This window comes from Excalfactoria chinensis, chromosome 2, assembly GCF_039878825.1.
Source record: "Excalfactoria chinensis isolate bCotChi1 chromosome 2, bCotChi1.hap2, whole genome shotgun sequence".
NCBI classification, from domain to species: Eukaryota; Metazoa; Chordata; class Aves; order Galliformes; family Phasianidae; genus Excalfactoria; species Excalfactoria chinensis.
Genome location: NC_092826.1, coordinates 118,959,884 through 118,986,024, shown reverse-complemented (window position 1 = coordinate 118,986,024; position 26,141 = coordinate 118,959,884). Strand labels below are relative to the sequence as shown.

At 41.9% G+C, this 26,141-nt stretch overlaps 1 protein-coding gene across 19 annotated transcripts in view; it reads left to right on the top strand.

Annotated features, from left to right (window-relative positions):
* The window catches only part of DYNC1I1 (dynein cytoplasmic 1 intermediate chain 1), a 179,681-nt gene that overhangs the window by 91,984 nt on the left and 61,556 nt on the right, over positions 1-26,141 (top strand). For 11 of the 19 annotated variants that reach the window (XM_072327812.1, XM_072327807.1, XM_072327810.1 and 8 more), the window contains 4 exons: positions 4,298-4,387; positions 12,132-12,294; positions 13,412-13,511; positions 17,917-18,042. In XM_072327812.1, coding sequence (XP_072183913.1) covers positions 4,298-4,387; positions 12,132-12,294; positions 13,412-13,511; positions 17,917-18,042 — 479 coding nt within the window. Of the gene's footprint in view, positions 1-4,297; positions 4,388-9,435; positions 9,490-12,131; positions 12,295-13,411; positions 13,512-17,916; positions 18,043-26,141 lie in introns of all 19 variants that reach the window. The other 8 variants (XM_072327809.1, XM_072327801.1, XM_072327804.1 and 5 more) reach the window with 1 other exon arrangement.

Below are 26,141 nucleotides of genomic sequence, written 5' to 3'. Positions count from 1 at the left end.
CTAGAGCCCAGAGGATCATCAGGCTCTGAGGAAGAAACGGTATTTGGTCCAGAGATGTCGGTCGGTATTAATCCCACATGAGGCTCCACCAGTTTCAGCAGACAAACGTTTTGTTTAACCTAAGCGCGCAGTGATCATTTTGATTGAGAAATGGTTTATTTACAGTAAAAAGCAGGGTGGCCTTAGTGGGCAGGATTCTAAGCTGAAACTCTGAAGTCAGCCCTCCTTCTCCACCCAACTGTTGTTCTACTGAGCTACCTACAGAGAGAGTGGGTCTATGCGTCAGCCTCAGCATGGTAAATGGGGATAATAAACTGGTCTCTTTGCAAAGTCCTTTGAGATCTACAAAGAAGTGTTACACAGTAGCCATACATTTCTTCATTACTAGCTCTTTTTCATGTGGTTCCTTTAATAGACATTTGGGTTCTGATTTAGATCGTCTGAACAGAGTGTAGCGCTACTGGTCTAAGCAGCAACTCTATTTGGCAAATACGACTGGGAGACTCTTACTACTGCTATGTAAGCTGTTGAAAAGTCATTTCTGTGAACTCCCTCACACCAGATATGTGCTTACATAGGGAAGGGCTATTTGTATTCAAGAGCTAAAGAGCTGTCGTCATTTCCCTGCACAGTTTCTGCTATGGCATATGCAGACTAACTGTATGTGGAAACAGCTAAGCATGTAGATGCTCACAGGCTCTTCAGTAAATGTACAGTCGCTGTTATCTTTGTCTCATTAAGTAAAAGACAGGAAAATGATTACCAAAGCATTTCCCATTGTGTAAGGTTTATGAATATGCACAGTCAATTGCTTATATGCATGGCTATCCTTATGCATAGTCGCAAATGTATGTGCTATGAACATGTGCAAGTGTGCATATATACATCAACATTAAATAGTGAATGACATGAAAAAAAAAAAAAAGAAACAATGGCAAATAAACATTCAGGTTGCAAAGCCAAGTAACAGTGGATATTGTAGAAGGCAGGTTTTCTGGATATCCTTAGATATCCCTTTTGAATGTCTGTGATGATACAGTTTTAATTACACGATAACACGTGATTTTTTTCCTCAAGAGATTCTGTTTTCTGCCAGTCAGTGGGAAGTCAGTTTTTTAACCCTTCTAGTTCCTGTTTTCTTCCACTCGGTGTTCTGACTTCAGATCTCATGTCCAAATGTTACACTGAACACAGAATATTGATTGCCTTCCAACCTTTGTTTCTCTGGTGCATCCTGTGCAACATTAGCATAGTCATGCAAAAGTGCTGAAGCACATAGAGAAGGGGCAAAAATGTTAGAACAGCAACAATTGGTCAAAACTGGAAGTGAGAGATCTGGAAGCTTTTGTATGCATAGCATTTCCCTAGCACTTTCCACTCAAAGCACAGGCCCACTTGAGTTCAGCTTCCCTTCATTTCAGACCCCACGTGTCTCCTGTGAGCACCCAGAAAATAAGGCCAAGCACTCAAGAGGGAGGAAATTCCAGGATGATGTCATCATGCCTACACGTGGGGAGCGGAGGGAGCTAATCGTGCCCAGGCAATCCAAATTCTGGCATTCGCTAGCATTTTAGCATTTGGCTCACAACCATATCATTCTTTTAGCTGAATTTTTTCTTTTGTATATGCATACATTTCTCCATAAATAAATGACATCTGAACTGGATCAAACCTGGTACAAGCTCTTGCACTGCCTTCCCAGTAAAAGCAATATATTGATGTGTGTGCTTTTGGACAGAAAGGCATGGCATGTGTTGTAATAACCTTTGGTTCTTCTTCCTGCTGCAATCTAGGGAAATCTAGGGAAACTTGGTTTTGATTGTTCCCAGAAGGGGAAGGAAGGGAAGTAAAGAAGATCTACCTTAATAGGTGCTGAAGTATCACTACAGCCCCCACTCCAGCTGCGCTGTAGCCTTCTGTCCTCTGCTTTAGAAGTAGGAACAGCAATGGACAGGCAAACAATTTGGCGCACAAAATCAGGGAGGTCAAGGACTTCTGCAGAACAGGAATATATTTACTTCATTACAGCCTGAAAACTTGCTGCAAAAGAGATTCTTAGGTTTCACATTTGCAACATTGTCCCTATGCATTAGCAAATTACAAAGCAAGCATTGAAAAGCACAGCATGCTGCCTTGAAAATCACAAGATTTTCAGTTAAGTATTGAGGTTTTTTTTGTTGTTGTTTTCTCAAACCATTCACCTTTTGAAACTTCCTTGTGCAAGCAGACAGGTTGGAAACAGGTTAAAAATGGAAGCTTAAATCCATAAATAAACAACTAGCCCCAAGAGCTGGGGCTCTAGGGAATGAGAACTTGTAAAGCCAGACTTACAAAACTCCTGTGGGAGTTGGCTTCTTTAGGTATCTACCATAAGTGTGTCTGTGTGCATATATCTGTACACTGTTCTGATCCTATCTGTATGCATGTGTACACATGGTGAGATACATTCTCTGACTCTCTGCTGGTGCTGCGGGATGCTAGCTAACTTTCAGACAATGGGCAGAGCAGTGTATGCGCTCTGTTAACTTAAATGCCCTGGCTTGCTCACTAAAAGCTCTTTCAAGGAATAGATAGGGTACCTAGGGAAACATGATTGCCAAATGAGGTATCAAAGTGAGTGCACGTTGTACCTATTCCCCCCTTTTCTCTGAGCTTTCCATCTTTAACTCACTAGAAGTAGGGGGAATGATGGCAGATCTTATGCCAAGATTTCATCATTTTCCCAAAAGGGAAAAGCATACTGCCCAAGCTGAGACACTTCCTTGGTTTTGTGGCTAAGTCATGCTCTGTAGCTGAGATGTCAGCTAGCAGCCAGCACTCTGTAGGCTTCAGGGAGGAGTCCCAGGGTAGGCAAAGTGATGGGAATAGAACGGTGCCTATTAGATTATTGAAAACAAAATGCAGCTGTGTGTTACTGTTGGCTGAATGTGACCTGTCAGCGGCAACATCTCTGTGAGAAGCTGGGGCTGATCATAGCCAGCCTGCACAGGAGAAGGTGCTGGTAGCTAAGCAGCTTGAGCATCATGACAGTGTCACTTGCTGCCGCCAGACCCACTGTTAATGTGCTGGTGTTAGAGCAGTGAGTGAGCCTGCAGAAGGCCATGTCCTAATGGGCCATATGGTGACAGATGGGTTGCTCAGAAAGCCCCAGAGGACCTAGCACAGTTCTGTTGATGGCCGAATGCCTGAGGCCAGGAGAATGTTGTTCTCTCACACAGTGGACCCACCCAGTGCACCAGTACTTACTGTGCCTTGATGCTATGTCTGTGCTCCAGAACCCTTCCAGAATAATCCCTGCACAGCCCATAGACTTGTCTGTCCTCACTGTTAATTGCTGTAACTTCTGCTTTTAGTATCACCTCTGTTTTCAGTGTTAGTAGCTCACTGAATCTAGAAGGCTGTGTTTGTACTCTCTGGAGAGTGTGAGTGGGCTGAATGCAGGACCTGGGCTCTGGGGAGTGTACTGCATTGCTCTAGGTGGGAAGAAGTAAGGAGGTCTCAGTCTGTCTTTCCAGCTCTAACGCATTATGTTTTGGTTTGAGCAGTCAGAACTGCTGTAACTTCAGACAGGCATAAAGAAAGGAATGGTTTGCCCTTCTGAATAAAACAAGAACATGTCAATGTGGGGAAAGAGGGGAAGGGAGAGAGGCATTTGCATAGGTCAGGAAAGGTCATTAAAACATCTGGCAGTACTAACTGACATGTGTCAAATTTTAGTGTTCATTAAATTCATATTAATGCAAGAATGGCTCTTAAGCTCCAAATGCTGCTTTCGGTTGCTGTGTTCCCCTCGTTGACGGTGATGACTTTTCAGAACTGTGCCATGCTTATTTGCTTACTAGTGGCATCTGACCTGAGGTCATATTTCTATTTAACCCCTTCCTGTAGGTCAAAAGATAAATTAATCTGTTGAGAATTGAATTGGAAATGAGGTGTCTGGATAACAGGTGTCCCAACTTTGGAATAGCTGCCAGGCTGAAACATGTTTGCATCTGTTCTCATGCCATCCAAGAAGTCATCTCCGAGGTCAAGGAGATATTCAGATGACATCTGAGATGGGAAGTTGCCACAGGGAGCACGAGTGGCAGGTGCCCTGTGTTAGGAGATTGTCTTGCAGTCTGGGGGTTTGTTCCCGAAAGGGGAACTTTGAGTATAAAGTAAACATTTTCACTTACGGTGCTCTCTGCTTTACCTCTATTTAGTAATAGATAAAGATTGTAAAAAAAGGTAGATGTATTATGTCCCTTTCCCTTGAAGTGGAGAATCTCACAGTTCCTTTTCATTGCTTTTTTTTCAGAGGATGAAGATGATGAAGAAATGGTGGAACCAAAAGCACAGGATGACTTGGAGACGGAAAATCAAGACCAGAAGCAGGAAACGAAAGAAGGTACTTTAACAAACAAAAATAGTTTTGTTACAGTTTTAAAGGACTTGATCCAGCAAGTAGTTATTCCACAGGTAGTTCTGTTATAGGGAACAATGCAAGAATGAAATGGTCACAAATTCTATTGATTTGGGGCTACATTAGTGGTATAAAAGCAAAAAACTGTATCCCAGTGACCCAGCGTAAGATTTCTGCTGTTCAGCAGAAGCAACGTGTCCTCATAGTTTGGAAACCAAAGTAGAGATTTTTGGATTCCAGGACTGGTGCTTACTTGTCCTCTGGTTTAAACAGCCTACTTAAATGAAAGATTTAAAATGTGAATGCCGGGCATTCCAGCAGCTCCAGAGAGCTGGTTGATCTTTAAAGATACTTAGAGCCCATAACTGTCTGCTTGAGAGGGGCAAAATTAAACCTGGTGGGGACAGGAATCTTCCAGCAGAATACCATTTCAGTGGAAAATGTAGACTGTCAAAACGTTGTGTGGGAGCTTTCCCTAGAGAACTTAAGGTCAAAACTGAAGCCATGCAGTCCCTGGTCTTCTATGTCTTTGGATTGAGACATTCTCCATTGCTACAAGGGATAGAAATTCAGGTTAGAGCTTTTTTCTTGTACAAGCCTGTGTCAAAGTTGTTTATGTCAGCACTGGACACAGTAGGTGCTCCAGGTGCCTCCCATTTACTTTGACCCATTCTAGCTTTCCTAATTGGAAGAAGGATGTGACGTTTCTTTGGTCTTCCCGATCTGGAAATATACTGGAGTACTGACTGTTTTGTGTGGAATTTTGGAAAAGGGCTGAAAAATCAGCAAATTCACTATGAGAGGAAATTGGTTTCTCGTCCAACATTTCTTAGCTTTTTGTTGCCAGGTTTGCTCATTATGCTGTACACCTTTTTGAAAGGTAACTTACTTCCTCAGGTAGGGCCTAAGCCGCGTCATGCAGTAGTGATCATTACTGGGATGGTTCTGTGACCTCGGTTTTGTTTTTCACAAGACGGACTCATTACAGAAAAAATGTGGAGTTAGTGTACAGAGAAGCCCATGAAATCACTGACAGTGTGACTGTGAATAAGCAGTGGATGCTTCTGTCTCATCCAGGGGAGTCTGCACGATTTATGTCAGTGTCAGAAAAACTGGACTCTGGTGTATAGTGACTGCCTTTTACTGTCCGCATGCACAGGAGTGAGTTGCAGTACTAGCCATACTGTTTTGATTATGAATTAATCTTCCTTCCATCTTAAAAGCAACATGGAAATCATCTGCTCCTAAATCCTACAGTGCCCATTGTTCATTTGGGTCACGGAGAAATGAGAAGGTTGGAGCTCACTCCCTCCCCTTCACATCTTTCCACTTCACTCACCTCCCCCACTCACCACTGGCCCGGGCAGAAGAGAGCAGCAGTGACAGCAAAAACAGGAGTCACAGAAGAGTCTGCAAAGACACGAACAAGAGGCACAGCAGTAGAGAAAAACTGACTTTTTCACAAAATTATCTCTTCTAAAACTGTGGGGTCAGCTTACACATAAGTTCTAGCAATCAGTGGCCTAGCACAGTATCTCTTTTCCTAATGACAACAGGAAGCCATAAAAGCTGATATCACTGCAGTTATGCACTGTTCTTTGTTGCTGAATGACCCTATAGGATTCAGCTAACAATTGATCCCATCCCCATTTATTTCCACGTAATAATAACACTAGCTGGGAAGAAAGCACAAATTCCTCTATGAAGAAAAGAAGAAAGAATCTAAATGCACTGCAGAATTGATTTGTTCTACTTTTTCCTGGGCTTTCAAGCAAGTTTTTACGTACTTTGCTGACCAAGCACCATCTCCAACGTCTTCTATTTCTGTCAGTTTAGGGGGCGTGCTTCCCTTCCCTATCTAGCAGACCACGGGAATGGTAGGTGAGCAGAATTAGTTCAGCACCAATCCCTTACACACAAACTGCAGAATGCAAAAGCAAGGGACAGCTTGTTTAGCTGAACCGGCTCTGTGAGGTGCTGACAATTGACTGAGTTCAGGGAAGAAGAAAAGGTGTTCATTGCCTGATAGAAAGTGAACTTGACCTGTAGTATATGTCATGACAGAGATTAAATAGTGGCATGCTGGTGGCTAGCATTAAATGCTGTGAGTCAAATGAAGCAATCATCCCCAGTCGACAGCGAATGGAGTCCCACTTTTATTGTTTGGTGTAGCTCTTTCCCTTTTGGCTTCAGCCCTTTTGCCAACAAATTCCTGTTTTCCTCTCTGTTGTAATCACCCTTCTCATGTTCTGAGCAACATTCAGAGTTTGAAGCCATCGTTTGTGTTTCATGGAAGTGATTAAAACCATGTTACAAGTCAAACAGGAGTTAAGAACATTTCCTGTCGGTAGTGCACTCTGTGCGCCTACTCAGAATTAATAGCTTTTCTGCAAATTAGCACATAATGGGTTAAAAGCATGTTTATGTTGGCATTAAGTACTCTGGCTTCTTTTCCTCTGCAAGGCAAGACAATATTTTGCAAACTTTTTAAAGAATCTCTAATAGATATTATAGTGGCGCCATTCACACTGCTATATAGTAGTTAAGGCTGTGTCAGCACTTCCATTATGAATCCTGTTTTTCAGGGATTTATAACCCAGCCGTAAAAATTTGCTCTGGGCTGAAATTTGGTTTCAGCTCAGGGAGCACATTTTTAACAGATTAAAAAAATCAGCGTGGCCTTTTTTGAGTTATAGGAGTGTAAAAAAAAAAAAGGCATGGGAGAGGGAAGTGTTGGGAGAGAGAGGCAGACAATTCTTTCATGAACATAACTCAGAAATAGGTCGATATGAAAAATAATGATTGGATCCAGTCCCTTTCCCCAAGCCAACGGGACAGTAGTGCTCTATTTTTATAATGGTATTTTAAGAGGAAATGTGATTTTTTTTTTCTGTCTCTCTCTCTGTGGTTTATAGGTAGTTCGATTTAATTCTGCAGACATTTATTACACAGTTTATTTCCTCATCTTTCCCCTGCACTCCCCAGAGTTGCTCTGCAGGGTTGGGTGGGACAGTGCAGCAGACCCCTGTGCAGGGCAAAGCCCAGCGCTGGACTTGTCCCAGTGTCACTGCAAGGCACATGAGACACCTGCCCATCTGGCATGACCCCTCCATTACCCTGGGGCAAGGAGGGCAGAGAGGTAGCCCCACATGGTGGGGGTGGGAGGTGGGGACCTGGCTGGTGAGCTGCTGGAAGCGTGAAGCCTCAAGACCCTGCCATGTTTTCTCCACTTAGCTGCCAACTGTCACCCATGTCTCACACTGTGCTGGGAAGAGCCAAGTGTGGGATACCTGCCGGCAAACTGGGCTGGGCCTTGCCTGTTCCCAGCCTCCCCTGACCACGTAAACAAGAGCCTGGTCCCAAATTGTGGCATCGGGTGGGATGGGGCTTTCCACCACCAGAGAGCTCTGGAGCTCCACCTCAGGTGCCTCTTTGTGTCAGGAGAAACCACATGAACAGCAGGACGGGCTGGGTCTTGAAAGTGGGCCTCAACCTGCATTTATCTGAAGCCCTGGATATATCCGCAAAAACCGGCATGAAAGGCTGTGAAGGGGGAAGCTGGGATCTGCAGCTTCAAAGACCTGCCATGCCCTCCCTGGACGTGGGCACAGGGCTGTGTGTCTGTGGTGTGCTCATGGTGCAGGTGGGGACATTACAGCTCTCACCGGACCCTGCATCAGGAAGGGAGAGATAGAAGATGCTGGTGGCTTGTTCCTGCAGTCTTATTGGTGCAGATAAGAGCCTGCAATCCCACAGTTTTGCTGCCATCAATCATACAGCTAGTGCAGGGGCATCCATCTGTCATATGGTAGCTCAGCACGGGTGTGCTCAAGGACGCAGACCCACAAGCCGCAGTGGGAGCAAGCCTGCCCAGTGGAGCTCTGAATTCAAGGCTCCTGACACTGCTTTTCCAGCACTGAAAAATTCCAAAATGTGCCTCAAAATCTTCCATTCAGCAATTGCACAGTGCAGGGACTTGTGTTTTAAACCTGATGAAACTCGCACATGGCAGCGTCCATCAAACTTGGACGTGGCATATATCAAGCCTAACAAAGTGAGACACCAGAGAAACAGGAGGCTTGCAAGGAGACAGGGACCAAGAGCTGCAGAGAGCTGCTCAGCACCTCGTGGTTCTCACACCTTGCATTTCTGCTGCGCTCAGTAGTCAGCACATCTGAAATCTACATGGATTTAAATGTGCACTGAAAGGAATAACACAGCTCTTAAAAGGGTTTTGCTTGTCTCCTTCTGTCTCTCGTTATATCTCTGGCTGCTTCCTGCTTTACTGTTTTTATTTGTTCTCCCTTTCTTTCATTCCCTTACTCTTGCTGGTCTTACTTTCTTTTTTGCCTTTAATGGATTTTACTTATTTTGCCAGCTTTTTACAACTGCTTATGTTGCAGAAGAATATTCTACTATAGAACTTATTTAAATATGGATCTTTCTCTGTTTTTTAAATATCTTCTTGGCTCCCTTGGGAGAAGACTCAAACCATGTTTTATAAATGCTGTGAATTTGATCCTGTATTGTTATCACAACTCTTTATTTACCACGGTCCTGCTACTATCAGATAGGTATAAGACTGCAGCATTTTTTAGCTTAGTTTGTAGCAATGTAAGGAAATGCTTTTGTATCAGTTTTTTTTTCCAAGTGGGGGGTTTCCTTTCTGGTAGCATCCATTGCTTGTCAGGCAATGAGCACGTAACTTCCAGCACTGGGAAGCAAAGCACTGTGCTGGGCTTTGTTAGACGTGGAGGGTTAGATGTGGTATGATTGGTTTTAACTCCAGGTAGAGAAGATACTTGATGGAAAATGCTGTATTCTTCCCTAGAATTTCTGGAGATACTGTCACATCACATAGGTCTCTGTAACAAAACAAAACAAGAAGTACTTTGATCAGCTACTTATGTTTCTAGTAGTTTTCCTTGAAGAGCGTCTGTGTCTCTTGAAAGCTGAGATCAAAGTAACCGAAAGCCTCCAGATAGGAAGAGAAATTGCAGAAAATTACATAGATTCTTTTTATTTTATTCAAGGTAATGGACAGACAGGAACAAGGAGAAAATGGAAGCAGCTCTGTAAGATAAATGGTCAGAAAATCTTCATATTTGAAAGAACAAGCTTGTATGTTTTGGGTTGGTTGTTTTTTTGTGTGTGTGTATGACATTTTTTTTGTTGTTGTTCTGTTGGTTTTTTTCGCTTCTATTCCATGTATTTACAGTAGTTACAGAAATGTTTTACAGTGGAAATAGTAAAGATGTTAACATTCTTGCAAGGAGAGATTGCCTCAAATAAAACTTCAGAGGCAGACGAATGAAAGAAGAAAATAAGGTTAAAATATGAAGCTTAATATCGCCAGGGGGCATCTGGTGTGTCAGTCTGGTGGATGAGGTAAGCTGATTTATGCCCTACAAACTTCAGCCAAGGTGTTGCTGATGCTGAAGAGGGTTTAATAAATAGACTGCTGGCCTCCCACAGATTGCTGCTAACTGCAAGGGAGATTTTGCTGAGGTAGAACTGCAATCATTTGTGTCTCCATTGCTTGTGAACACCCCACAGCGCCCAAGCTGTTTAGTTTTTGCTTATCACCTTCCTATAGATTTTTATGTTGTATTTTCTTTGCCAGTCCAGGTGGGCAGACGACCGAATAGTAAATTTATATATATCCAACCTGTAGAGGCTGTTTGATTTAGTGAATAATTTTCAGCATTTGGAGCAGTTTAAAATGAGTTTTCTAGTTGGATTTGCAGTTATTTGCTCCCCTTTTATGCTGTTTTGCTGCATTGTCATGCTTGTTGCCTTTGATTCTCAGAAAGCAAGTGGTGACAGTTGGATATTGCCTCGTTACAGGCTTCCTTGTTAGATAAGTTCCCCTAGTGCCAATTACTGTTCAGTAGTGGATGCTGCAATAGGTCAACCTGTACTTTTTGCTAGTCATTCTCTTTTTTTTTCCACACGCTTTGCTTCTGTCTAAAGCACTTAGAGGCAAATTGTGCTCCTGCTTTGGTAATAGTTGCTCTGCTGTGCAGGGGGACTGTGCAGGGGACAGAGATTGTCCCTGGATGTGTGGAGCTCTGCAGGGACCATGAAACTGGTGTCAGGAGGCAGAGAGCCGAGGCCATAGGAGACCATCCGGACTCAAGTTTGAACTTCTGAGCTGCTTGTCTCCTGAGTGCCAAATTGCTCCTCCACCTTTCGCATTTTTCTTTCCCTCTAAATTTAGACGGAGATTTTGTCTTTTAGAGTGAACGCTTTGAGCAGATTAGGCAAACCTGATTGTGATGATAACAGCCTCTCCTGAGCTGAGCAGGGAGAGTGCTCTAGAAGCAAATACTTTGCAAACCGGGGAGTGGAGCTGAGCACTGCACAACTGCTGGCCATGGTGTTTCTCCTCCCTCCTATGCCTCCAGATCCATCCTCGCCCCTGGGGCTGGTGGTGGAGTTGTATCCAGGCAAACACCTGCAAATGCCTCTTTGGACAGCTGTCAGCAAAAAACCCAGCATGAGCCACAGGGCATGGGATGGTGAGCAAGGGCTACATCCCCTTCTGTAATTCTGCTGTAAAGCTGTTTGTGTCCATAATCATGAATTTGGAACAGTGTTCGCTGTTAGCATAACTCCTGTGGTGCCAACAGAGCTTTCCAAGCTGGGAATTTGACACAGTTACTAAGTTGGTTTGGTATAACTGTACAGATGCTAATGGTATTTTTTTGAAATATAAGTGATTCTGAAATACAACTTAAATGCTTGTTTAAAATCACATGCTGGCAAAGGCATAACTGACACAAAACTTTGCTATATTATCAGTATGACCCTGCTGGTGTAATTGAGAACAGAATTTTGCACCGCAGCAATAACAGCATCCAACTTTCTTTCCTCAGATGCTCACTTTTTAACTGTAATTTACCAACAGGTCATTAAACTGATGGAGAAGTGAAACTGGTGCTTCCTGAAATCTTCAGATGAAGGGTCATGCTGAGAATACCCTTCTGAAATGAAAGAGCTGGCATCTCTGCCAAAAGGAAAGGAGCAGCTCTATCTTGCAGGGACTGGGCTGTCCTGCCTGAGGCAGCTCCCACCCATCCCAGGCAGCCCTGGCCAAGGCAGAGTGCATTTTTTGCTCTGGCTCTTAGGATTGCCTTGCCTGAGAGTAAATGGATTTTGTTTGGTCACTTTAGATTTTGCTGCCTCAGGAAGAGTCTTTGGTTATTTACTTCAGTGCTTCACGAAAGCCCAAAGGCAAAATTTATCAGTGATACCAAGAAGAAACTGGAAGAAGAGAAGGGAGAGATTATGAGAGCCCTTTTAGTACAAAGAACTGTACTATAAGTTGAGCAGATTATTTTATCTTTGGCTCCTCTGACAGATCCCCTGTTACATAAGTGTTCTGCTTTTTCAAGCTAGGTATTGCCTAAACGTCAGTCACAGCAATTTCCTGAAATAGGAACACTGCGTTTATTTTATCTGGGGCTTTAAGTATTTTCCATTTCTGAATAATAAATATGTAAGATATAGGATCTTTTCTGTGTAAGTTCTACATTCTGGTAACATACAGGTGCATGTTTAGATCTACTAAAAAACTCTTAGTCATGATTTTAAGTGCAAAGCTTTGATTTCTGCCCTGATGGTGCTACAGCAAGCGTTCATGTCTAAAGAAGCTCAGTGAATATGTTTATTCATTTGGAAAGGAGTGAAATGTCAGACTCTTAACCACATCTTTTCATTTTTCAAGCTCCTCCCAGAGAACTGACAGAAGAAGAAAAGCAGCAAGTTCTCCATTCAGAAGAATTCTTGATATTTTTTGACCGGACAATACGTGTAATTGAACGAGCTTTGGCTGAAGATTCAGACATATTCTTTGACTACAGTGGCAGAGACGTAGAAGAGAAAGATGGGTCAGTTTGGGTTTTGCTCGCCTTTGTAAAATAAGTTTATAAAAAGAATACCAATGTCAAGAAGCATTAATTTTGAAACTAAACTAAATCCTTGTATAGTTAAGAAAAGGGTTCAAACCTCCCCTTGAAGTCTTGGGTCAGCTTATTAGTCTAAATTATTTTGTAAGACAGTTTCATACTTTACTGCTCAGTTTTCATTGTTCATTTTCTTTCCTTTAAAGTATTACTCAGATTGTTGTTGGTCTTTTTCAGTTTTTGGATTAGTAATAACTGAAACATAGAAGTGTATATGTAGTTGTGCATGAGTACTTTAAGAGATTTACATCTGTATGCTTTAATCCTAGTATTTCTGCAGATACTGCTGCTTCAGGTCAGTAACAGATTGCACTGTGCTGTGCACTGTGTGGGTGAAAATGACAGTCTCCCAAAGTGTCTGCAATCTAAACACATAAGACAGAAGATGACACATTGCACGTTCAGCAATGGTTAAGAAGTGCAAGAAGCAACACTTGCTAATCTGTCAGGATGTATTTAGGTTTCGGCAGCTGTGTATCCACTGAAGCCTCTTGGCAAATCAGGAGATGTGCTGTGCTGAAGTTAAAGGAGGCTGCTCCGGAGCATTGCCCCATGACAACTGAATGTGGTGGTGCACCAGCACTGAGCTTCAGCCAGTCACAGTGGTGCCAGAAGGCATCTGCCATCTCTTGTGGCTGGGAGGAGATGCTGTAAGAGACAAAAGGAAGAGAGATTTGGTTGTAGTTTGGACATGAAGATTCAGAAAAGGAGATGCTGAATGCCAGGATCAGACTTGGTCCCGAGAGACAAAGGTGGTAGGGGTGTCCCAGGGTGTCCCAAAAGAGCCTGCTTAGAGAAGGCAGGAAGGCAGTGGAAATTAAGAAATATGGTTGGGTGAAATTTGTATTTGGGTGAAATGGTTGTGTAAAATTTGTTCCATGGAGCAAAGTCATTATTCCTTCAAGACTGTTAGTGAAAGCAATTACTGAAGGCAGCAAACTTCTCCAGAGGTCCGAGAAAAAATAGTTGGGAACTTCTGCATTGATTTTAAGAGCATTTGAACTCTGTTACTTCAAGAAGTGTCACTTTGTTTAATTCACAGAGATGTTCAAGCAGGAGCCAACCTTTCTTTTAACCGTCAGTTCTACGATGAGCATTGGTCAAAGCATCGTGTTGTCACCTGTATGGATTGGTCTCTGCAGGTAAGATATGAAGCTGGAAGATATGCTTCTATATGACTTCCAACTTCTCCCTAAAAAAATATGGCCAGCATCATTCTTACAGAACGAGTAAATGCATGTTTCCCATAAGAGAAACAGGCAACAGTGAATTTCTCCAATTTTTTTCTATATATGCTGATTAATCTTCAAAGTCAGGATTTTGTATTAAAACTATAGGTTAAAAAACCTACCTACTCACCCTTTTTTCCCCCCTCTCCAGTCCTTCATCGCATGGAATTCCTTTTAGGAGAAAAGCATTAAAATTATATTAATGAAAAATAACTGAATAATTAACATTTCATTTTAATAAGCAGTTATAAATAATAATATATTAAAATGAAAACAAGAATACAAATTTATTTCTTTATGTACCAAAACTCAAAGTGCAGAAGTGTCTGAGCAATTTGAAAAGATCAAAAAGAGGTCTTTCTGAATATTCTGGGTCCTCCCTCCAAGTTATGAAAGAGGAGACTGCAGCTGCCCAGGGCACACGCTAAAGTAATGTGTCTGGAAGGTATCCAAGTTCTGTGCACCACAAAGCACTGTCATATTGCAAACTAAAATTGACTGGAGAGCTGCTTCAGCTTCGCCAAACCAATACAGCCACATCAGCAGGACAGATAAACCAGGTTAATTAGTTACTCTGTTGGAGAGATGGGATTAGTATGTACACATCACCACAGGTTCTGTCAAATTTTGTGGTCCCAGTTTCACTCCAGCTGCCCTCATCCTCTCTGCTTCAGTCCCTGTTATGCTGATCCTAAGAGTCAGCCTGGAGTGGAGAAAAGCAGCTGGTTTTCTTGGGGAGGGAACCAGGGAGTCTCTGCTTCAGGGTCCACGGTACAGATATAATGAAATTGCTCCAGGAGGACGTAGACTTGTTCCTGTGGTGTGTTTTTACTTGGGAGAGGATAAGTAGTACAGGACATGGTGATTCTTGTGTCCAACTCTATTGCCTTCCTCTCAAAATGGCCACAGGGCTGCTTCCATCACTCTGGGTGCTTCTCAGGGAGGATAGCACAGGCTGTATGAAGGAGGCCACACAGGCCTGACTGGGGCTGGGGCTGTGCTCACAGCAGCACACTGCTACCTGCTCCGCATGTGCAAAGGCTGCTGTGATACCCAACTCATGTCCTGTGTGCAAAATGAATGATCTATCCCTTTGCTATCGTTCAAAATTTCAGCTTAAGAACAGGTATGCACTGGTGTGATGTGGGTGGCCTATAAGCACATATGGATTTCCACAGAAATCAAATATTAGCCTGAGGAAACACTTATCGTAGGTTGTTCACTTGTTCAGGGGCTGGAAATTACATGGAATTCTTATCTGATATTTTCCTAACAGGCAGCTCTGACTGTATTCCCAGGGCAGCAAGAAAAAAAGGCCGCCTCAGAAGAGCACTGCCAAATGTAATTGCTCAGCCCCTGGGGCACGCAGACATGTTCTGCTTCCCACCTCTTTGTTCCAGGGTGGCCCCTCCTGCCTTCCCCTCTGTTAACTCCTCATGCTCAGCTCCCTGTCACCCTGCAGGAACTTCTGTGTGTTGGGGCTCCTCTGCGCCGTCTGTGGCCTGGGAGGAGGCACCAGACCTTGCTGACTTGCCCCGAGGTGTGCATTGTGGCTGGGGCTGGAGCCAGCTGGAGACCTTTCACCTGACCACTAGCTCTGCTTCTCACACACACTGCAGGCCATGGCGGTGTCCAGTGTGCCAAAGGACAGCTCCAATAGTCATGGGAACTGCAGAATACATTGCTCAACGGTCTGCGATAGAAGTGTTGCTGCAAAACATCCTGGGGGTGAATAAAAGCTTAATCAAACAAAGAGGCTTGATGCACTGATGAAACAAGTTATTCTGTTCCTAGTCACATGTAAAATGCGTTCCGAAAAATGTGTGATCATTCATACTAACAGCCTCTCGATTCTCTGTGGAGCAAAGGGAAGATTGACTCAATCCTTCATCAAGGAACTGAGGGAAAGGCCCAGCAGAATGAGTGTAAACAGAGCATGGGATCACCTTGCTTTGTCTTTGAGGAGGTTAACAGCTTGCCTGAAGCCAGGAAAGCTACAGCTGCAGGGTCTTTGCTGTGTCCTCTTGATTCTCAGGCAGCAGCTATGAATGTTTTTCACACTGCCGCATGTCCATGGGGGAATTTCCTGGGACAGACGGATGCCCAGTGAGGACTGAACAGCTGTAAATGCAAGTTGGTGGAGCAGACTGATGGATTTATGGTGGTGCACTTGGCTCTATTCCTGCAGAGTCAAAAAGCCTCTTGGTGCTGCCCAGCTGGATGTGACCCTGACGTCTGTGTAAACCTGAAACTGTATTTCCAGACTGTTGCATAAACTTTGATTGCAAAACCTACATATAGACCAGCAAGGTTTGAGTCATTGTTTGTTTATGGCCAGATGCAATACCAACCAGAACATGCTCACTGAACTCTCCAGAAGTATGAACAAACCCCAAAGTGCCTGTAAACTGGTATCCATGACTGCTCACGTTCTGTCTCCTGCCGGTGAAGGCTTGGCGATTCTGCCTGCTGAGGTCGCTGTCTCTTCAATAGCATGGGCTCAGCTGCTGGCCCAAATGATCGGTCAAAATGAGATGTGCTGTCAAAAGCCTTCTGCACATACTGCTTCCTCGGACCAGGGCTAATATGGAATGAGAAGGTTCAAAGGAGAAGCTAAGCTCGCTGTTCAGGAGTAGTTATAATCTCTGTCATGGGAGAGAAAAGAGAGATCTCAGAGGGGATGGGAGCAGAGGAAGGCAGGATGGTGCAGCTGTGTCCCTACAGGATGTGTGGGATCAAACCACCTTCAGGTGTCTGAGTTCTGGACAAGGTAGAAGAGGTAGTTGCTCTGGTGCATGTTCTAAGTCTCATAGAAGAGGTTTGGGTGCCCTTACAAGCAGTGCCACCAGCCAGGCTCTGGTGGAACATAGATGCCCCCCCAGTCAGAGCCACCTTCTTCCAAAATGGGGAAGAGGCAGCTGTGGTGGCCACACCATTGTTGGTCCTTCCACCCATGGTTCCAGGATCTGATTCAGATCTTACATGGAATGATAGCTTGAATAGAACAATCATCAGCTCCATGATGTATTATCCATGGAAATGTACCCAGAGTGGGAAGGAAGAATTGCTGATGGCAGAAATAACAGCTGTATGCATTATTTCTTCCAAATGGATTTTGAGATCAGAGGGCATCAAGCCACACGAGTAATGATAGAAAAGAGTGTTTGTAATTTTTAAAATGCCTGGTGTGGACCGAATTCATAGCTCTCAGCAGCATCACTGGCAGTTCCTTTGTCCCACTTCCTATACATCTACCAGCTGTGCTGTTCCTCTATGAAGTGGTGAATGGTTTGGCAGGGCCTTACCTGGGAAAGGCAGTGACAATGACTTGCAGTTATCATCGGGAAATTTTGAGGAAAAGCGTTCCTAGTTTACAAGAGGAGGATGTAGGTCCCACAAACCAAGGCTGCTAGATCACTGATCTGCCAGAATCCATGTGCTCTTCTCCAGATGTCCCACAAGGTCCATTACCCTACTTGGACTGTTTAAAGGGAAGGACAGGGGTTACCAGTGGTATGAGCTGTCAGAAATACAGAAAATATATGAGATTATGTGTATGTAAATATATGTACATATATACACACACGGCAATACGTATGTGTTTGGTGCATATCTACTTATATACATCAGTGGATAATATGTGCACTAGAAAACATGAGTCTATTTTAGAGTGCTCATTGGAATAGTCTTACTGAGTCAGTGGAACTGGATGTCACCCTGAGCTTTAGCAGATGACCTCACCGTCTTGCAAAATTGAGCAAAATTTGTTTGCTATTTGAATCATCTGAAAGAGCTTTCAAGTTGTTTCTATGTATAAGTGAATTGGAAGAGTGCGTATTGAAATTAGGAGGAATAGTTTTCTGAGATGTTGAAGAATTGTGAGTTTCAGAACAAGTGCTATCCTCACATTGATTTTACCATCAAAATCAATTAAGGCAATGATTCTTAAGAAATGGTTAAGCAAATACATTACAGTTGCTCAAACTTTCAGATTTTTCCTTTTAGCTGAATTCCTTGCTTTACTTCCCTTTATGGATATCCTGTCAGTTGTCTTTTCTGAAAATGCAGAAAATAACATTGCCTTTGTGATATGTGAGAATAACTGATACAGAGCAAGGAGCGGGGGCTTTAAGGACATCAGGGACAAGTAAAATATAAAACCAAAATGTAGCTAAATACTGTGATTGAACTAGCATGTATTATAATTGAAACCAGATATTCCATATGTCGGGTGAGATTATTTTTCTCTATTTTGCATACCTTCTTCATCATTCAGTTTATTTAATTCTCTCTTTTCTTTTCTTTTTTTTTGTCTTAGTACCCTGAATTGATGGTTGCATCTTATAACAATAATGAAGATGCTCCACATGAGCCTGATGGGGTAGCCCTGGTATGGAACATGAAGTTCAAGAAAACCACACCAGAATATGTTTTCCATTGTCAGGTAAGACAGAGGAAGCCATTAATTTCATGGTAGACAAAACAGAGTTTACTACACAGTGCATCTGCCCAGTGTTTATATGAAGAAGTTGAGGTTAAAAATAAGCGTTTTTGGAAAAAGTACAAGCAGCAGTCCAATGTTTTGAGAAGGAATCCAGTCTTCTTGAACAATACTGCAAGTTTGTCAGAGACTGCGTGTCATTCTTTGTCTATTTAAAACAGTTCCTAAGAGATTTAGTTTATAAAGCGCTTGCACTTATGAAGTAACTGTGGTGTACCACTTCCTCATCCAAACAGCAACATATGCTTTCCCACCCACGTTAGTTTCCTCGCATCCTTTGCACTCCAAGCTGCCTACCCTTGCCTTGGCTCTGCTGAATATCATGTTCTGCCTTTAAAATTCTTAAGTACGCTGTGTATTTCTGGGTGTGCATCTTCCGGCTTGATAAAAACTGTCTCGATTACAAGGATTACTCCACCAATTGCCATCTGACTGCCCCTTATGCTACCTAACCAGTATTTCACTTCGCTCAATGCTACTTTATGACTGTGCTGTTTTGGAAGTGTATGAGCAATTCAAAAATAGGTGGATGTTTTATTTCCATAGGTCTATTTACTCTCCTTTTCCCACTGCTTTTCTGTGTGAAGTGGCACAGCCTCATATTGACAGAAATGTCAATTGACATTGGCTCTCTCTCCATCAAACCGTCCAAATTGTGGAACAGGACTTGGGCCAAATTTCCAACCTCTTTATTAATATCCTTTTGTGGTAATTAAATACAGGACAGTGGCGCTCAGAAAGCCATATGGAAAAGTTTCAGCAAGTAGAATTTAACAATCAGAGATTAGTAAAATGCAGATTATTCTGTGGTAAAAATTGTTTTTCTTGGAAGGATATGTATTACCTGGCTAATTGTGTAAGCTAAGTGTCATTTTACATTCAAGGACCAAACATCTTTTTGAACTAAGTTTCTGTTTGGACTTGGGTACATTATCAGATGTAACATAGTGGGAGGGAGTTGCTGGAATTGAAGTTACTGCTTCAACCCGATTAAGTAACCTTTAATTCTGGGCATGTTTTTCTAATTTGCTATACTGAAAAACAACTTCACAAGGAGTCTAGGCCTGCTCAGAAAATATGCCATATAGATTTATATATATATATATATTTGTGTGTGTGTGTGTATTACCTTTGAAATGAGAACTTGCATTTTTCTGGATATCATATTCAGCAGACTGATGTGTTCTTTCAGAATGCTTAAGATCTTAGCTTAGATCCTGTGCTCAAATTCTTCTAGGATGTACACATGGCTTGATGTTTTAAACAAAATATTCAAGAGAAGAGACTGCCCGTTGCAGTTTTGGGAAGAATAATCTTTGAACTAGGCTGATTTTGTGAGTTAATTGCTAGATTCAGTGTAGACCTACTGAGTGAACAAAGGAGAGATTGACTAGAGGCATAACAATAGTCTGTTAGTTAAAAATGTGCCTAGTTTTAAAAGTCAGTACTCTCAAACAAGGGGAGGTATGACTCAATAAATTGGAAGCAGTGAGACAGGCTGTATTTTCCATTAGAAAAACATACGTAGGGCGAAGTAATTGCTGAAGATTTGGCCTGGGTGGGCTTCTGTCTAATTCCCCCATTAAGTTACATGCTTCACTTTTTAGTATGGGAGCCTTAAAGCCTGTGTATTTTGAGAAACACATGTGGTACTGTGCTTTCACATACATCCTGGATTAATCATATTCCTGTGAAATGAAATCAGTTCTTGTGTTTGTGGAAAATATTTATTTTCATGGTCAAACTGTCCACAGATAATTTGCATGATGCATCTGTTAGGAGTTGGAATCATGTTGGAATCATCCTAATTAGGCTTCTGATATGTGGAATATCCTCTGAATCTCACATTGGACAAGGAGACCCACATTATATAAAGAGGGAAGCAAAAAGTATGAGACTTGTCTCTTGTACAGGTTGAGGCTTCATGCTAACTGATTGAGATGGAAAATGAGAAAAAAGATTTTCTTACCTCAAAGTCTGGAATTCAGTTATTCAGTTAGTATAAACCTACTGTATTATTAGTACGCCCCAAAACATTTACATTACCATTTTGAAAAAGAACCATTCCCTGATTCAGTCATTTATTTAGGTCTTCTGTGAGACATGCTCTATTTTTCTTCAGCAATACATGACCTTATAACAGTCCATCGCAGTGGCTAGAGATGAACACACCTTGGTGTTACAGCTGGCTTACCAAGATATGACAAACATACATCACTTTGAGCATATTTTCCCAGCAGATCTCTATTTACTTTTCCCAAAGAGTTTCTATTAAAATGTGGACTTATTAAACAGTATGTGGTTGTGACTAATCTTTTACCTATCAATTTTTGAACGCAAGAGTGAGATACAAACACTTAGAAGCTTATTTCAGATGTGACTGTAGAGGAACTTCCACAGGACCCTTCTTTGAAACCGTAGACTTCAGTGGCTTATGAAGCCATTTCTCTGCAAGAAATTTCACCTCAGGTGTTCTGGTGGCATCAGTAGACATAGATATGCAAAACATCCTCGAATGTGAGGGATGATGTATTCGCTAAGTGTTTATCCCAGCTGTTGTCACAAATTGTTACTGTTAAGAAATTCTTGCACAATTTAATCTCACATTAGATTGTTGGCTCATTAATACAGTGTAAGTGGCAGAAAATTTCATAGCTCTACAATATGCTGTGCTACAAGTACTGGGTTCAGTCTTAGTTAATCAGTTTCGAGGGGAAAAAAATGACCAACAGGACTTGTTTATCCTATTCACTAAGTCGTGTGAATTGTCATATAAAATCTTACCAAATCCTTTCTAAGCAATGCAGTCCTACTGGTTTCTACTTTTTCCTCCTGTGGAATACTTCTTTTCTTCTATTCATTCTGTTATTGTCCTTGCTCAGATTTTTGTATTTCTCTTTTACCCAGTGATGTGCTGCCAGTATTTTAGCTGGGAGTCCCACAGATTTTTTCCTCTATAGCTCATCATACATGTCTTTACCACAAGACTAGAAATGGGAAAGCAAGGAAGAGTGAGGGATTGGCACTTTGTTCATTTGTTTTCCGATGCAAGCAAAAAAATACTGTCTCAGAAGCACAATCAAAGTGGAAGGGTGATATCATTTGCCAAAGGAATGAATGCCCAATGCTTTCCTTAGGTACTGAGGAATAAATTGAGTGTGTTTTTAATATGGTAGCATGCAGACCAGGAATTTCCTTGTAGGGAAAAGTCAGGGATGTCCTCATCCCCCGTGCTGGAGCATCACAAACTTTTGGAGTAATGCAGTGCATTCCAAAGGCAAAAACCAAGACTTTCAGAATTACTTTATGAGGCCCTGTGGATGAGTCAGCCCTGGTTGGGTTGGGTTGGTTTGGCAGTATCCAGAGAGGGAATGAATTCCAGCAAAGACATGGAAATCACATTGATTCTCCCCCAGTTTGGTGAGAGAATTTCAAGCAGTAGTTCACACTGTTTCTCTCAGCTACTGTTAGTCTGCATTTAGATGGGGGTGAGAAAAATGAAAATAGTATGGTGGAGTTATTGATGATATGATATTGAGCTCAACATGAGCTCAATCCTATATTGATTAATGCTGTGCATGAGGCTGGCTTTGGATGTGAACATTTCTGTACTACTGATTGGTAGAGGAGCATTGTATTATTTCTCAGTCTTACTCTCTTAGAAAATGCTTGCATGTCCTTTACATATCTTTTCCCTGAACAACAGCAAGAAAAAAATGTACCTTACACTGCATTAATTAGGAGGATTACCTGTAGTAGATTGCCCAGTTTTTATATAGTACAGTCATCTCTGCCCATAACGTTGCTCATGTTTCCAGGTAGGCTGATTTAAGCTTCCAAAGCCAAAGTGACCTAAAGAAGTATCTGAAATTTTGCATCAACATCTCTGATGGAGTGAGGTAAATGAGAACTTCAGCTGCCTTTGCTCTAAACAGGCTACTTGAAGTCTGGTCTTTTGTACCTTCCCTCTTAGCAGAGACTATAAGCATAGGTACAGTACTGTTTTTGTACCAGATTTTCTAGCTTTTAGATTGGAGCTGATCTGCAGGGATGGAAGACAAAAGGGAAAGAAATAATGAGTGGGTCTAGGAGACTTGAGGATGTTACAAAGCGTTTCCTTTCTTGTGGAGCTGAAGTGAGGTTATTGAATTTGGCTGAGGTATCTGGATGTGAGCTTCAAACATCTGTTACTTCGTGAAAGGAAAGGTAGAGAAATACAGCTTTAGATGCTAGTGTTGTGCAAATAAACTGCTTTCAATGTTAGTCTCTGATTTGGAGGACTCTGAGTTTGGAAGCTTTGCTAAGTTCTGCTTTCTTACAGCGTATGTAATGACAGCAGCAGCAACAACAATAAAAAAACAACTACATAGATTTATTCTAGATTATTTCCTCACATATTAATTTCCTCTTTCAAAATGTCTCAACAAGGCAGTGGAAAGTACAAAGCTGACACTTAGAAGTAACATCACTCGGTGTATTTTTAAGGAAGGAAAGCATATGTGAAGTAGCTTTTTCATTTGGAGAAGCAGGAAGCATTTATGAGTTCTGTGAAGAAGTCAGATCGACTTTTAGCATAATCACAAAAAGATTTCAGCAGTATGTCACTTTTAATAGCTGCAGCTATTTCTGTCCTTTTCCTAAAATGCCATGCAGTCAGATTTGCTTGGCTGGTTCCATCTCATTGCTAAACTGTCAGGATTTTTTTATTATTATTTTTTTATTTCTTTTTAATTTTGTGGGATATGGGGCTTGTGTTTTCTATTTTAATTTCAAGAAAAGCTGCCCATGCTTGGAAAATATTGGTGGATTGGGTACAGAAATCAGCCACTCAGCCGCACCGCAAAATGTTTCATTCTCCCCTATCTTTTTTGTAGTGGCTTCTATACACTGTCATTAAGTTATGTGTTTGACCACTCTTCATTGCTTATGCTAGTGTGGTCTTTCCCTTTTCAACTGAATGGATGGAGTCAGAAATCTGTATCTTAGAATTAGATGCACTGAGGTAAGTGAAGGGCTGTATTTAGTGGCAGATATTGGCTGGAGTTGCCCTTTTTCTTTGTTGTTTTTTTTTCCTGATTTGGTTCCTTTGTTGTTGTCTGGTCTTTCAAAATCAACATAAATTCCTTCAGATGTGCTTTTTGCTCCAGCAGCCTGCCTCCTAAAGGTGCTGAGTGCCCAAATCCATGAGACTCATGTATGGCGAAGGCTGCAGTAACAGCATGTATGACTAATACCCTCCTTTTCCTCTTGTCCTTGAGTTTCCATCTCTCCAGAGGCCAAAACAGAGGTCAGTCCCTCCACAACTTTGAAGTAATAGAAGCATTAAAAAATTTGGTTGTTAAGAAAGTATACTTGGAAGACTTGAAAAAAAGAAGCAATTTCTGGTGATAATTGGTGTCGTTTTTGTTTGGTTTTTTTTTTTTTTCATTTTGTTCCTGCTAAGTTTCACGTAGGATTTAGTTCTTCAGAGACAAAAGAAATGATGGACCCTAAGCTCCCTTCAAGCTTTCCAGAGTTTCCCAAGTAGAATCAAGCAAGCCAAAGAAAACCAGCAGTCTGTCCTTAAAATGCTTCAGATCTCACAGACATATGGCTCTGAGAAGGCTGCAAATGTCTGTCTGTCCCCCCCCCACCAAAGAGGGTCTCTAGCACAGAGCTAGGTTTGATGAATTGCCACTGAAATTTGGTGCATATTAGGAGAATGAGAAATAAAAGAGAGGTTCAGATTCCATTTAAGGAAAAACTTTTCCTGTGAGGACAGTGAAGCATTGAAGCAGGCTGTCCAAAGAGGTTGTGCAGCCCCTGCTGTTGTCATTTCAAGACAGGCTAGAAGAAGCCCTAAACAGCTGGGTCTGATTTCACAGTTGTCCCTGCTTTGAGCATGAGGTTGGACTGGAGATCTCCTGAGGTCTTACATAACCAAACTGTCTTGTGATCCTAAACATGAAGTTCTTTGGTAAGTGGACCTGATTGTGAAGATGCTGGGGCAACTTTCATACTGGAAAAGCTCTGGGGCCCAGCGACTCAAATTTACTGGAGAATTTTTGTAATACATATCCAAACATTGGAAAATGGAATCAGGCTTTTTCATAAACCCAAAGATTATTTTCATTCCTGTTTCTTTCCTTTGTGCACCATTGGTAGGATGATCTTTGTAGAGCCGAGTAGAGCTGTTCTTTGCCTGTTCTGCAGAACACAGTGTTGGTACTACACTCATGTTTATGCAGTTATTTGCGCACTGTAATAATCCACGGAGATACATAGGTGCACAGTTTTGCATTTAAATTTGGGGGAATTTCTAACTCTGCTGCTAGGGAAGAGCAGTTTCAACTATGGCTTGTGACAGAAGGATATATTTATTCTTGTTCTTATTTTAAAACCTTTTTTTTTTTTTTTTCCCCCTGTCCTGTTGTGTTTGTCCAGATTGGAACACAGAGACACAGCACACGGTTTGTGCTGTGAGGATTTCAGTAAACGAGCCCAGGTCTTTCCTCTTAGTCTTTGTTTTTAGACTCTTCCTCCTGCCCTGGGCTGATTGGTGTCTGCACCGCTTCTAGCCTTATGGTGATTAAAAATAACGATTGTTTGGCCTAAGATTATTACTCCAATACTTGTGGAGAGATTGTGTGTGAGTCAGTAGAAGTTACACCCACTCATCCAGAAGATGAATGTAGTCTTTGGAAAATGCTTTTCACGGTTCTAGGTGAGAGGAGAGAGCTGCCTTCAGCAGTGATGTAAAGAGGACGAAGGACCAGATAGACAAGAGACAGTTTCTCACATGCTACTGAGCTCAGAGTCATCACTGGAGGAGGACACAAAAAGGCAGGAATTGTGTAAATGTACGCTCTGCTTTGGGTGCCACACTGTCATATCCAGTCCTGAGATCACTAGTAACAAACGCCCTGTCCTGCTTTGTTGCTAAAATGCCACAGCTGTTAGCGTGGCTGCTAGCATCTGCAGCTCAAGAAAAAATGTGCTGTGTTTTCCACATAGCCTTTTAATTTGAATCTATCCTAAAACTGACTTACTTTCACACAAAACCAAATCACGATATTTTTCATAGTACAGGTGAGGAGAAGCTAAGCATCAGTCTTTAGACAGAAGGGATGCAAACTTGATGCACGGAGTTGTGTGCATTGCCTGGAATTCACCTTTATCTTTCCTACCCCTTAGCAAAGCTGAGTTTTTTTCCTGTGATGACTTTGATCTATTGTTATCTTGTGCATAACCCTGAAAAGCAACACTCCCATCAAAGCCAAGGTGTACATTATAACAGCATAATTGTATGCCGTATCTCATCGATCTGTGAAATGACTGCTCATACAAAAGGTGGGTGCAATTTCCCGATTAGTAATTAACATTCTGAATTACCTGAGAACTGTTTATACATAGAATGTCTGCTAGCAACAGAATGTTCCCGTGCTTAGCAGAATACTTACCACACATTATCTTCCTCATTTGAAACTAAGATTTTAATTATGAATCAAAGAATTAGGAAATTACACTTTTTTTTTAATAGAAGATTTTAGGCAGTTCCTACTTCTCGGATTTTGTTTGGAGAGAATAGAGTGTCATATGATTAAATTACATGCTGTCACTACTAGCTATAGCATTACGCTTTTGGTATATTTTAAAACAGTGATTTGTAATGTATCTGTACTTAAATATGCTGTTTCTTTTCTTGGAGTTCATGCATTCTTCCTTTCAGACCAAATATAAAGAACACGCTGGCCACTCTTGATAGGACAAATGCAGATAGACTTTTATGTGTGTGATATGCAGGCTCTTGTTCATCACTGGTGAAAATGGATAGCTGATGGTGGTGGCCGTGTTGAAAAATAGCGGATTGTGGCTGAGATTTTGCTGTATCAAACAGTGTTATTGCGCTCGTGGAATGTGTTGTAGTTTCCATGGAAGCAAATAGGAGGCATTACTTTTGGAGTGACCTATGTACCTTTCTGAATTACTGGTATCTAAAATGTGATATTCAATTTGCAGCAAACCGAACCTTTGGGTTTGCAGAGTTAGACACGCAGTATTTT